General features: G+C 39.5%; 4 protein-coding genes across 4 annotated transcripts; 1 reads left to right on the top strand and 3 right to left on the bottom strand. All coding sequences in view use genetic code 12, as the record gives it.

The window, feature by feature from the left end:
- Positions 1-107: 107 nt before the first annotated feature.
- Positions 108-1001, bottom strand: KGF57_004004 (tRNA (guanine(9)-N(1))-methyltransferase; the record flags this gene model as incomplete). The annotated part of the gene is made up of 1 exon (XM_051753481.1): positions 108-1001. One exon carries the CDS (start codon positions 999-1001, stop codon positions 108-110), a length of 894 nt encoding a protein of 297 aa, XP_051607579.1.
- Positions 1002-1197: 196 nt separating this feature from the next.
- On the bottom strand, positions 1198-2784 carry GIT1 (Git1p; the record flags this gene model as incomplete). Its single annotated transcript, XM_051753480.1, has 1 exon — positions 1198-2784. One exon carries the CDS (start codon positions 2782-2784, stop codon positions 1198-1200), a length of 1587 nt encoding a protein of 528 aa, XP_051607578.1.
- A 5511-nt stretch (positions 2785-8295) lies between these two features.
- Positions 8296-12009, top strand: KGF57_004002 (uncharacterized protein; the record flags this gene model as incomplete). Its single annotated transcript, XM_051753479.1, has 1 exon — positions 8296-12009. One exon carries the CDS (start codon positions 8296-8298, stop codon positions 12007-12009), a length of 3714 nt encoding a protein of 1237 aa, XP_051607577.1.
- A 297-nt stretch (positions 12010-12306) lies between these two features.
- KGF57_004001 (CWC27) lies at positions 12307-13320 on the bottom strand (the record flags this gene model as incomplete). Its single annotated transcript, XM_051753478.1, has 1 exon — positions 12307-13320. One exon carries the CDS (start codon positions 13318-13320, stop codon positions 12307-12309), a length of 1014 nt encoding a protein of 337 aa, XP_051607576.1.
- Between the last annotated feature and the right edge of the window lie 260 nt (positions 13321-13580).

The raw sequence follows: 13580 nt of genomic DNA, 5'->3' as shown, positions 1-13580 counted from the left end.
TTAGTATGAAAAATAAATGTCACTTTGGTATGAACAATTATGTCACACTAGTATGAAATAAAAATAAAAAGACTGTACTACTACGTCATTGCTCTTCATCCTCACCTTTACCAACCTTTTCTTTTTACTTCCTCACCATTCATATCATCCTTCTCATCGTCACCTTGAACCACTTTTCTAGGCGGCAAGACCTTATTGAATGCCTCTCGCCAATCTTTACATTCAAACCAACGGCACATAATCTCATACACATGTGAAGTCACCAACACGTCCCGACTATTGATTTTTATATACTGCCCAATGGGCAACCGTGCCATTGCCAATCCCATTTCCTTAGCTTTATTAAAACACAAGTTCTTGTGTCGATTCTTGTCGACTATCCCACCGATGATATACGTCTTACCCGAACTCAACTCTTGAATGTCGTTGTCGGTGTCAGCAGTCAAATAAACAAATTGGTGTTTGTTTTCTGGCGTTATTAGATCAGCTAGGCGTTCTGATTGAAAGTTGATTCCTTTCCATGAGGTGTATTCAGGGTTCGAAGTTTCGTACCTCTCTTTGAGCCGCTTATTGAAGGATAGAATCTGGATAGGTAACTCATATTGGCAATGTCTCATTGATGAATAGCAGGACCTGATCTGGTTCGCCATTGATACAATCTCCTTTTGGTTCATCAAATCATCGAATTCACAATCAATGGCGATGTTTACATTTGTGGCAATCTGACTTTTTGGTCTCTTGGCAACGCTATTGCGGTATTCATCATCGTTCCTGAGTCTTTCGCGTTTTCGTTCGCGTTGTTGTTTCTTTTTCAATCTCATATCTTGTCGATATTGGTCTTTAGTTTCTTCCCATCGCTGAAGTTTTTGTTGCTTTTTCCATTCACGTCTGGATACTCCTGGCGGTATCACTTCATTCTTCCTTGCTTCTCGCCTTCTTTCAATCTCTTCAGGCGTTGGAGGTGGAGCTTTAGTCTTTTTGGGAAGTGGTTGACTCTCCATAGCTCGTGATGATTGAGATAAAGAGATGTAATATATCCTTTTTTTTTATTTTTTTTTTTATTTTTTGTTTTCTTCTTCTTCTTCTTCTTCTTCTTCCCTTTTGCGGACTTTTTGCACTTCGCAGCCAAGATACAAAGCTTACCATAAAGAATTAAAATGCATACTAAACAATAATCCCGCTAAATATTAATACTACTTAGTTTCCCTTGTACTCAATTGGTTTCTGTTCCTGCAATTCGACAGCATCAGAATCCACAGAGCTATCGACGCTCTTTTCCTCGTCCTCCTCCTCAAGGCCAATATTACCATTCCAGCCTTGATCTCTGAGATAATTCTTAAACTTGACATCTTCCTCCATCAAATCATCAGTTTTCAAATGGGGGATAAAGATCCAGGTGAAAATGACTCCCACCACACCACAACAGGCAGCAATGATAAACGTCCATCTTTGTCCACTTGCTTTGGACCCACCAATGGTCAAGACACGGCCAAAGGCTTTGGTGCCACAAACAGCACCAACCTTACCAATGATGGCACTGATACCATAACCTGTGCCCCTGACTGGAGTAGCAAATGACTCACTTGAGACTAAACCCAACACGTTTCCCATACCGGCATTACCACAACTTTGCATCAATCCGTAAAGAACGATAAACAATGCGGTTATCTTTTTGACTCTGTAGTAAGCGATACCAACAATAAGCCCAAACACAATGTACCCAATGAAACCAATCAACATGGTGTACTTTTTTCCAAGCTTATCAACGAGATATGCACCAACAAAACATCCTGGCAATGCAATAGCTCCAAGCAACAAATTCCATTCAGCAATCTTTTCCAAATCTTTAGTATCGGAAATCACATTGGAAATAATGGTGGCAGAAAAGATACCATTGGGGAAGGTGACAAAATCATACAAGAACCAAGTAACAGTTGTTCCGAGTAACCTTGGCCAGTAGTATTTGAGGGCTAGCCAATACGGTGGCCTACGTCTGATGGCATTCTTTTTGAACAATACACTAGTAACCATCTTCATTCTGAAGAAGAAAACCGATAATGGCCAAAAACATCCAACGGCAAACATGGTTCTCCACAATGCATCGTAATGGGTCTTGGTGATTTTGTTGACGATGAGGAAAATGATTGATGCAAATGGCCCGCCGAATGACAATGGCACATTGGTTACCAAAATGAATGCCATACCTCTCCTTTTCACCGACTCGTTTGCTGCTTCACTAGCAGTGACTGAACTTGAAGGGTACTCAGCACCAATACCGAATCCGGTTACCCCTCTCATAATGGTCAACATCCAAAACATACCAGTCACGGTTTTGCCATGGGATGCAGCACATAATGCACTACCAAACACCAAAAAGCAGGTGGCAATAACGATGGCTGCTTTCCTACTGATCAAATCGGTACAGAATCCAATCACAAGTTGGCCAAAAATGGTACCCACCAACGATGCATTAGACACTTGTGTTGACATGTTTGTGTCGTAAACCTTGGGGTATTCTATGGCAAATACCTTGTTCAACATTGACATGACGTTGTTTTGGTATCCATCTGAGATCAATGCAAACCCAGCACAAAGAATCATCAAGGCGTCTCTGACTTTGACACCCCCATCCAAACGATGGCGTCTTGCTTCTGCGTCATACGTGTAGTGTTGTTTCTGTGATGGTTGAGTGACTTCATTGCTGTATGATGGGCCAACTTCTTCTGCTTGTGTAGTTTCGACAACCTCAGAGGTTTTCTCAGCTTGGTTCTTGGTAGTGGACATGTGTTTTGGTTGCTGAAGGAAGGAGAAAACAAGTACATAGATGTTTTGATGGAAGTTTGTGTTTCTTTTATATACACTGAAAAGTTTCAAAACTCTCCGATGCAAAGCCGTCGCTGATTCCTAATGTCTTTTTTTTATTTATTTATTTTTTTCTTTTCAATAGGGTTTATGCATACTATTTGGGTCCACTGGCCACGTTTATCTCATGCCAGGTATAGAGTAGACTGAAAAAACCTGGTAGAAACTAAAAGTGGGTTATGTCCTGATTGCCTCTAATAGATTCAATTTTGTGTAGCAAAGCTTATTGTTCCTAGCCCGAATGGCTTATCTCTGTGTGAGCAAAAAGGAAATTTCAAATTGTTAATTTATTCAAACAATAGACCAATTTTTTTACAAATAGCAGCCACGTGGAGGGGTATGTTGGTCTAAACCAGTACCAAGCGAGGTATTGTTATACAAAGAGAGAGATTTTTTTTATTTACTGCGATGAGCCTATTTTTAGAAACAGTCTGCCAGCTGAGAGGTTCTTGTGGCATGTACTTCCCATCAGAGCCTCTATGGGCCGGCTTCTGCTTTGGCAAAGAAAAAATTTTGACATTATGTCAATCAACAGATTAGACATAGCGCAATTTTCTTTTTTTTTTTTTTTCATCTTTTTTCTTTTTTCTTGTAGTTTTTGCCTGGAAGAAGAGGAACGTGGGCTCAACTTAATAGCGTGAACTAAATGCACAATAATTGATGAAAAGTTAAATTGAGAGGTGCTTGACAGAGATATGGAGTTAGGGAATGAATTTGGTCTCTGCTTTCACTCCTTTGGGAGTTCCACGACACGTGGTTGGTATTTTATACGTATCAAGAAAATTGAAGAGGGCTTAAGGTAAACCCTCTCAAACCCCACTTTGGTCAAAGTAGCTTGTGATTTTCGGCAACTATGCTTTGCTAAACATGTGAGAAATGAGTGCTTGTATGGGTGATTTAGAACGTTTGATAACTCTCATCGAAGGACCAATTGCATGTTAGGGGTATATTATTGTTTGTAATTTCATATAATTTCGGGGTTTGAGCCAGAAAAAGACTTTTGAATCCCAGTGCTTGGCTTTTACCTTTGTGGCTAGGTAAATGAATTGGCCACCACTAACTTGTTTAGATTGAGAAGTGTCAAACCCTGAAATCGTGAGACAATTGTAAAACAATCTTTTGTTATGACAATTCTCAAGTGAAGCTCGAGGCAGTGTGCGGTGGTGTAGCATCGATAAGCCGGGCATGAGTAAGTTAGTTGCATATTCCAATGATGATCTCATTGAGAGTGCCAACTCTATCCGGAACCAAGAAGGAAGACGATTGCACTTGGTTACGAACATCATTACACGAGACTGCTATTAATCAATGTAGCTCATTAGACGAAGATGAAAATGTTTCCGGAAAAGATGCACACGTGAGCTTGATGCCGACTCGACAAAGGCTGGGAAGAGAAATAAAGAGTGTAACCCAATGTCCAAGAATCGTTCTTCATTGCCACAACTGCCGGGTGCTGGAGTAACTCTGACATGGACGAGAAGCCACCCTGTCCCCACACTCAGACCTTCCCACAAGGTACTTCTTACCGCAAACTTCAGAGAATTGAAGAAAGGTCAAGTGACCATTTACGTTTTTTGTTAAAAAAAAAAAGGTGTTTGCTTATTCTCCAAATTCCGAACCAAATCATTCCCTATTCAGAGGATTAATGATATCTAAAGGAGGGCTCACACAATTTATGAAAATTCATTGTTATGTATTCACCATGAATGGAAAATTGCACACACGTTGCAAACAAAGTTAAGACGGGAGACACGGATCAATACTAAACATATTGATGCTATAAAAACTGCAAACGTTTTCAAAATCGACGTTTGCTATCCTAATTTGGAATTGCTTTCCCAAAAGAGCTACGCTGCCGTATTTGGTCAATGTTATTTGGTGCAACTTGTGACCAAGTGTCAACTGCAATCATTGGTCGTGTGAACAAAACTCGGTCAATACGGAGCAAAAAATCCTCACATTGAAACGCGGGGTTGACATGATGAAAACTGAGCAACCTGCTCTCCTCCCCGTCTGTATTATAATAAAGCACATTTTGCACGACAAAAGCTTTTGTAGAGAGAAATGGGGCTGGCTTCCCACCACAATGCTGCAAAATGTTTGAGAATTTGCCAGTGGGGGGGGGGCAACATAGACTCCATTGGTCTCTGTGAAACACACACTATATCATACAATCAATACATTGAGCAAGGTTGCATCACTATTAAAGTCACTCGTTTTGACTTTCTATTAGCGGATAAAGACAAAAAAAAAATAGGTTTTGATGCGTGAAATGTGGGGGTAAAAGGGGGAGGAGGGGAAGAAACCCAACAAAAAAAATAAAAAGGAAAAACTGTAAAATATTTACATTAGCGACTGAAGGAGGAAGCTAAAAGGAGAGACGGACAAAGAGATTTGATGGGAAAAAGTATTGTACTGAGAGCATGGTATAGCAATCGAAGTCTAATCTATTGCTATTGCAAGGTGAAGGTGAAGGTGAAGAAGAAGGTGTGATGGTCTGTAGAGATATGGACAATGGAAATCCTATTTTCATAAGGAACGAGTTTCAAGAGGGAATATCAATGTGTGTCGCTTAAATTAAGAAAAGAATTGACATTGCTTTTGTTTACCTTTTGTTTTTGTTTTTGTTTTAATTTTTAATTTTTAATTTTTAATTTTTTCTAAATGAAGTGAAAATACAAAGAGAAAAAGTTGGAAAATGCCGTTTGAATCTAATTTGTTTTTATTTATTTTTAAATTATATTGAAATTTCTATTGCTTTCAAAAATTTTTTTGAATTTAGAATTTTGTGCATTTGGATTGATTGATTGATTGATTGATTGATTGATTGATTGATTGACTAATTGATTGTTTGTTCTCGCCTGACTTTGCCGTTTATTTGTACGGCATCTTTTGAGATAATTGGTTAATATCATCATCCACTTAGGAGTATGGATGGAAACAAAAGTTTATACACGCAGACATTCACTATTTTAGTTTCACGGATAGCGTGGGATAGACAGGACACGTATGCTAGTGCATCCAGACTTCTGTGCAAAGCAAGTTGACTTAGTGGTAAAGTATTAGATGGCGCTATGATTAATATGGGTGAATTCTTATCCAATCAAAAGATAAGCAGAGATAATTATTACCTGCAAAGTGAAGCCAAAGAAACAACGAATCACAAAAACAACAAGAAAAAAAACAAAAGAAACTCCGCAGACAAACAAACAGAGAGAGAGAGAGATATAGAAAGAGCGAGAAAGAGCGAGCTCAACAGAAAAAAAAAAAAAAAATTATTCTATAGAGCAACGTAGACTGTTAAGATACATACATACATACATACATACATACATATTTGTACATATAATAATCAAGGCAAATTAAAGTTGAGATAATTTTTGAAACAAGAACAAAAATTAGATTGTTGATAGCGTGTAATATCTTTTACACCCCCTTTCTTCTCTCTCTCCCCACCCCCACTCATCTAACTGAAAGCAAGGAGATACGTGATCCGGAGAAGATGGAATGAAAGTTGAGACGCAATGATACATTGAGTGATACTGATATGAGAGGGGAATGACTACTCTAACTTATTCGTATTAAATGAGCACAGAGAAAGACAGCTATCCGATTGGTGAAAGAAAAAAAAGAATATATATACCGTATTTCCGGAGAATTGTAGCGAGATCCATAACGAAAAAAAAAAAAAAAAAACATAGAATAAAATAATAAAGTGCCTGCCTTTATATTCACACAGTCCCCTAACAATAAGGGATTTCACGTGACGTACACAAAACTACACACAATAATATTAGTTAGAAGCCAATTCATAAACTAGAAGCCACAATCTTACTCATATCCACAATTTGAACAAAAGGTGTAAAAAACAAGGCGTAGGTCTATTGTTAACCGTTTCTGTTTTGTTTTTTTTTTTTTTTTGATTTTGTCCACCGATCTTTTGAGACTATTTCCAGAGTTGTCGGCTAGGGAGTGAATGCTTTTTCGGTGGGAATGGTCGATGTTGTTCCGTGAATGCGGTTCACCTCAATTCTTTGGTGCGTGCTATATGACGGAAGCGTTCTCTGCGAGTAAGATGCACCAATTCCATTTCAGCTGTTGCTATTTATCATTTTCTCACCCCGAGCCAATCCCATAGATGTCCCCTTATATTAAGCTCGCCTTAAAGGGTTCCTTGTGACACCACAGTTTTGCCATTACAACGGAGAAACAAAAAGACAAAAAAAAAAAAAAGCAGTTTGTAACCGATGATCAGCCTATAAAACAAAAAGCCCATCTTTAAAAGATAAAAATCAAAAAATCAAAAAAAAAAAAAAAAAGAAAAAAAAATTCTGGTTCTTATCAAAGCCTCAATTAGAAACATGCCTGCACCTTTTGCTCTTTATTAATGAAACTTAAGGTTGTTATAGTTGCCACCACGATTGGTGTTATTCCACACCGTAGTAGCTCTTCTTCTTTTGTCTAGTCTGCTGTTTACTCTCTTGGTAGAATCTCAATTCATCATCCGGGGTAATATATGGGGTTTTGGGATATTGAAAAATCATTTATTTTATTAGCACAAAAAAAGAAGAAACCTGGTAATATATTTATGTTAAGAAGAGAGAGAGAGGGGGTGTAAAAATTAAAAGTTGAAAATAAGTAAATAAAATATAAATTGACTGTGTTTGATACTGCATATAAATATAAATAAAACTGTGGTGGTATATTGTGTTAGAATATATGTATGTATGTATATATGTATTCATGTATGACGTATTAAAGTTTCTGCTGTAAACATTCTGCAGAGTGAGTTAAAATAAACTAGAAAATAAAAAAGAAATGTTCAGAGGGCAAAACAAAACAAAAAAAAAAAAAAGAAAAAACTTGACTGACACAGTTAGCTGCTATTAGATAATACAGTACATATTGACAGACAGACAATATATATATATCTACGCAAATACAATACATCATACAGCATTCAACAGTTTTACATGACTTTTACTTCAAATCTAGCAACCAAAACAAATCAAACACCATACTCTAGACTTTTGAAACAACAGTCAACATACAATCATCCATCTGCAATTGATATATACACCCTGCACTGACTAAGAAGCAATAATCCACAGTTTTTGATAACTTCATTGCATCGCAAGCCATAGTTGAAAATCATTTCGAAGGGCCTCTCTCAGCAACCACAACAACAACTTTTGCCACCAAGTATATCACTGTGGCAATTCTATACAAGCTACTTCCCTACAACCATACACCACTAAAAGACCCTTTGCCTTTGTTCATCACAATTTTATGCACAGTACTCTATTACTACTACAACATTCAACCTACAACAACCACTACGTTTCAACACCCTTAAAATCATTTTCACTTACAAACATATCTATGAAACATTCGCCCTGCACTGTATAAACCTAAGTATCTCATTTTGCAAAAATGTTGTTGATAAACAGAATGAATAGCGGTAGCAACACCAATCAAAGCAGCAAGGACAAAACTCTACCCAACAATGGCCATTTTCGCAACAACTCCTCCAGCAGCTTCAATGTGACTGCCGATGGGGCTACCACAGCCACACCATCATCATCAATACCTTCTTCTTCACTCCCACATTTAAATAGTTCACCCAGCTTCAAAAGAGCCAACACCACCACCAACAATAGCGTCAACAACGAAGATTCAAATACTGACAAAAAATCAAAATTCACTTTACAGGGCATGTTCAGGAAAAAGAGCATCCCAGCAACAACAACAACAACTCAGAAGAACGAGCATAATGCAGATTCGGAAGAGAATGAGCTTCAACAACCGTATACTCCTTTCCAATCTTCACCTTTTCGTGAAGAACCACAATACAACACAGGCATTATAACAACACCAATACCAGAATCTGTTGCTTCCAACTCACCAACCACAGTCACACCTCATGGTATCATGGACAATACCAACCACATAACTATAATACAAAGCATTGAGGAAGAGGAAGATGAAAACGAGGCCTCCTCTTTTAACCACATCTCTACAGATTCAATAGAGGACTATTTTGGACAGCACCAACAGCAAGCCAATTTTAATTCCACCCCACGATTCGTTCCATCAAGTATAGAACCAATCTCGAGAGCAACTTTGTTTTCTCCTGCACAAGCTCACATATCTCACCAGGGAAAAGTCACTGCTGCTACGACTACTGGCTCAGATGACGAGAGATATACATCTTTCACAGCAGACTGTGTATCTCTACAAAACAGTGAAATGAGCACGGCTATGGAATTGGACTCAGACACGATGATCATCAATGCCCCTGATTACAAGGCAGTCGAGGACACCAAAGAACCACAAGTGAATGTGGGTAAAGCAAGAGGTGAGGGAAGTTTCAAGTCGAAACTCAAAGAAACAACCACCAAACGCCCATCCCTATCATCAAGAAAACCCTCCTCGGCACCAAAAAGAAATTTAAAGAGTCTACTACGAATTGGCTCGTTCTCAGGAAACCACAATATACGAACCACAAATCCTCACAAAGATGCCGTGGCCACGAAAGTGTCGACACCAGCAGCAGAAACAACAACAGTGGCAACCACACCACGAACCCTTGAGCAGCAAGCTAACCAGTCCGAGTTTAGCTTTGACGAAGGCGACGATAATGTTCTGTATTCAGAATCTGAGTTTGAGGAGTCTCAACTGGAGCTAAATTTCGACCCAAAACACGAGGAGAGCGAACTGGACTACAAACTTGGCGGTTATCATCCCGTTTGTAAAGGAGATGTTTACTTCAGCCGTAAATCACCCAATCGTGAATATGTCATTTTGCGTAAATTGGGTTGGGGCCACTTTTCAACAGTTTGGCTTGCAAAGTCGAGAATGTCCCAACTTGGAAATGCATCAAACTCCATACACTCATTGTCATCAACAACAAGTGCCAGTAGCGGTGGTAGCTGTGGCGACGATTGCAACGAATACTTTGTTGCCATCAAGTTTGTCAAATCCAACAAGAATTACAGAGAAGCAGCAAGAGATGAGATTAGAATCTTGCAAACTTTGCAAGATCCTGTTCATAACCATGAGCATTTGGCTGGTGAACACGCAAATTATTTTGAATCCCATCCACCTAATCAACACCCTGGTTACAATCACTTGATGAAACTACTTGATGACTTTGAAATCACTGGCCCTAATGGCAACCACGTTTGCATGGTGTTTGAAATTCTTGGTGAAAATGTCTTGAACTTGATTTACAAGTACAAAAAGTTTTATAGACATGTGGATGAGGAAATAAAGAGAAAGAGTGAAGAAGGTGATGAGTCAAAACAAGAACACCCACAGTCAAAATCTGAACAACAATCACAAACAGCCATGAAATTTGGTAAATGGGACAACAAATATTTCAAGCGCAATACCAAGTCGAAATTGAGCTTGGGCTTGACTAAAAAGGACTTGGCGGATTCTACAAATGCTGTCCCACCCTCCACTGCGTCAACAATATCATCAACGTCTACCACTGTGTCTCCAATCGAGACTGTAATGGAGACGAGCCAAGATATTGATTCTTCAATGACCACGACCGGTACAGCTGCCACTGGATTTGGTCTTGGCATGGCAATCGGTGCTGCTTCTGCAGCTGGTTGTGGCACCGCTCAACAGTCAACTACAGTTTGTACAGACCCGTGGCAGAATTCAATGGAAAGGAAACTCAAGGCAATGAGCTCTGAATCTTTGGTCAAACTCATCAAGACTTCACGTAGTGTCGGTGGTATTCCTTTGCCTATAACGAAGACCATTGTGAAGCAGTTGTTGTTGGCAATTGATTACATGCATCATTGTGGAATCATTCATACAGATTTGAAGCCGGAAAACATTTTGATTAATATCGAGGATATAAATAAGGTTATTCGTGCAGTTGAAGAGGAGAGATTGACAAAAGCCAAAGCTAGTAACTCGTCGTTAAGTCGTGCTGCTTCATTGATTAAAAGGGGTGGATCGTTCAGCAAGCCTAATTTGGCGCAACGAACCCTGAGTTTCTCCTTGTTTCAACAAGCGCCTCCGGCAACAGTGGCGGAACAACCTGAAGACCTAGAGCAACAGCAGCAACAACCACAACCTTTGCTGGCGGAGCAAAAACCGCGCCAAGATTCAACCACATCCGTCACATCTTCACAATCGTCCAGTTTTTACTACAAGAGACTGAAGAATTCCATTCTGGGTAAGCACGACTGCCCAATTCGTTCATCGAAACCACTCTCGTCAGCCACAACATCGTCAGACATTTTCTTCAAAGATGTTGATTTTGGCAAAGCACGCCGCGAAGTAGGCCCCAAAACCGCAAGCCCCAAGAACTTTTCCCTTTTCGACCGCGGAAAGAAATCAATCTTTAGCAATAGTTCTCCTTCATTGCTCAAGACTTGTGCCGCAGCCACAGCCACAGCCACAGCCACAGCCGCAACCGCAGTCGCAGCCTCCACCACTAGCAATGTCACTAGCGACAACATTTCCATCAAGATTGCGGATTTGGGAAACGCAACTTACACCAATGAGCACTTTACCAATCAAATTCAGACACGCCAATACCGCTCTCCTGAGATTATTCTCAAGTATAAATCATGGGGATCATCTACGGATTTATGGAGTATTGGGTGTATAATATTTGAGTTGATTACCGGTGATTTCTTGTTTGATCCTCATGATGGCAAGTATTTCGATAAGGACGAGGACCATTTGGCGCAAATTGTTGAGTTGTTGGGCCGTTTCCCCCTGGATGAGTATCTCGTTGATTGTAAATTGACGGGAAAGTTTTTCAAGTTGCATCCGGAAAACCACCGGCAAATAATCTTCAAAAATATTGATAATTTGAAGTATTGGGGATTGGAAGAGGTTCTTGTTGAGAAGTACAAGTTTTCAGCTAGTGATCCACAAGTGAAGTTGATTTGTGACTTGATTTTGAAGTGCTTGACTTTTGATTTGGATCAGCGGTATGATGCTGGTAGTTTGTTGAAACATCCATGGTTCAGCACTGGAGATGGACCCGTTGGTGAAGATGATGGTGTGGATGGCAATGCAGTTGGAAATGAAACTACTGGGGCTGTGGATGAAGAAGCCTTGAAAAAATTGCCCAATGTACATGATGACTTACCTGGGTACACTTGCGAGGCTTAAATTTTCAGGAGGAGATCAGGCAGAGTCCAACAATAGTTGAAAAAGAAAAAAAAAAAATCAAAAACGATAGATTTGATAAATCTAGAGCTTCCCTTCAAGCAAAAACGCAAAAGTTTATTTCAAGCATAAAAAAAAAAAGACAAAATAAAAAAAAAAAATCATTTGGGATATATATATATATATATTTATTGGTTCACTGGTTTGATATTTAGGCAAAAGGAAAACATTTCAAGATACATCTACAAGCAGTTAAAAGAGCTTGTGACTTTATCTATCTTTTATTATTTTTTATTTGTTTTATGTATTTACGATAAATTTATGAGATTTTAGTTCAGAATATGATATTGATTCTGCTTTTGACAAGTCGAGTTTAGCATCGAATGGAGGATCGATTGTTGGATCTCGTTTATCTGGGGCGGTAGTAGTATTGTAGTCGTGGTTGAAATCGGAGTCGGAGTCTGGGTCAGAGTCGGAGTCTGGGTCAGAACCTGAGCCAGAACCTGAGTCCAGTGTGCTGTTCTCTTGCTCATCTTGTTCCCCTTCCTCGGTGGATTCTTTGACGACATTTACACCATCCACCTCCTCTTTGGAATCAGAATTGAGGTTAGACTTTGATGCGCCATCAATTTTCAAGTCTGTTACATGTTTATCCTGCTTCTTCTCCTTCTTCTTGTTCCTCTGTTCTGTATCATACGCACTTTTGATCCTTATTGCACCACCCTCTTCATCCTCATCAACATCATCATAAGCAATTTCAATCCTTGGCTTCTTCACCCTCGGCTCGACATCTCCTTCCTTTCCCCGTGTTTCCAATCCATTCTCTTCTTCTTCCAACTCCAATTCAAAGTATGGCACAGCCACAACTGACTCCACAATAAGTACTGGAAACACCAACTCATTGGACCCCTTATGCACTTCACCACTAGCTATTTCATTCACGATATACCACGATGATTCCTGGTCGATTTTACCAAACACTTGAACAATATTGGAAGGTTGTAGTTCAGTCCGACTGATTATCCACAGTCCGTTTGAGTAAGCTACGTAGCCACGATGTTTGCATTTTATACGTGAATGGGACTCGTAAGGGATGGATGTGGTAATGTTGCCCACTTGCGTGTTAGGCTGAGGTGTGAATGAGATGTAGGTTGGGAATACTTGTATGTGTGCGTTTTGGAATTTGTTGAGGTGACATAGTTTTAAGAATGCCGTTGATGTTGATGGTAGTTCTTTGGCAAAGACGTCGATTGTGATTGGGCCCTTTGTCGTTGTTAATGTGACTTTGGCCGTAGTGGGAGGTTCAAGTGACATTTCGAGGGAGTTGTAAGGAAAAGAGCTTTAATGGTTATTCTTTTTTTTTTTTTTGTTTATCGCTTTCGCTACATACAGAATGCAGTAAAAATTTGTGTAGTGGTGGTGACAGCACCGTTTCGTATCATCGGCGACATTTTTTGGGTAACGATCAAGTAGTATCCTCCATCAAGGGGATTTACAAATACTGGGTGAGCTTGTTGTTTGAAAGGTGGATGTTACTCTTGATACTCGATCCGAAAGTATACCGATGCGGAAGT

Source organism: Candida theae, assembly GCF_024610275.1.
Source record: "Candida theae strain CBS 12239 chromosome Unknown scaffold24, whole genome shotgun sequence".
Taxonomy (NCBI): Eukaryota; Fungi; Ascomycota; class Pichiomycetes; order Serinales; family Debaryomycetaceae; genus Lodderomyces; species Lodderomyces theae.
Note: the sequence above shows the minus strand (reverse complement) of the source record. Positions and strands in the feature narration are given on the sequence as shown.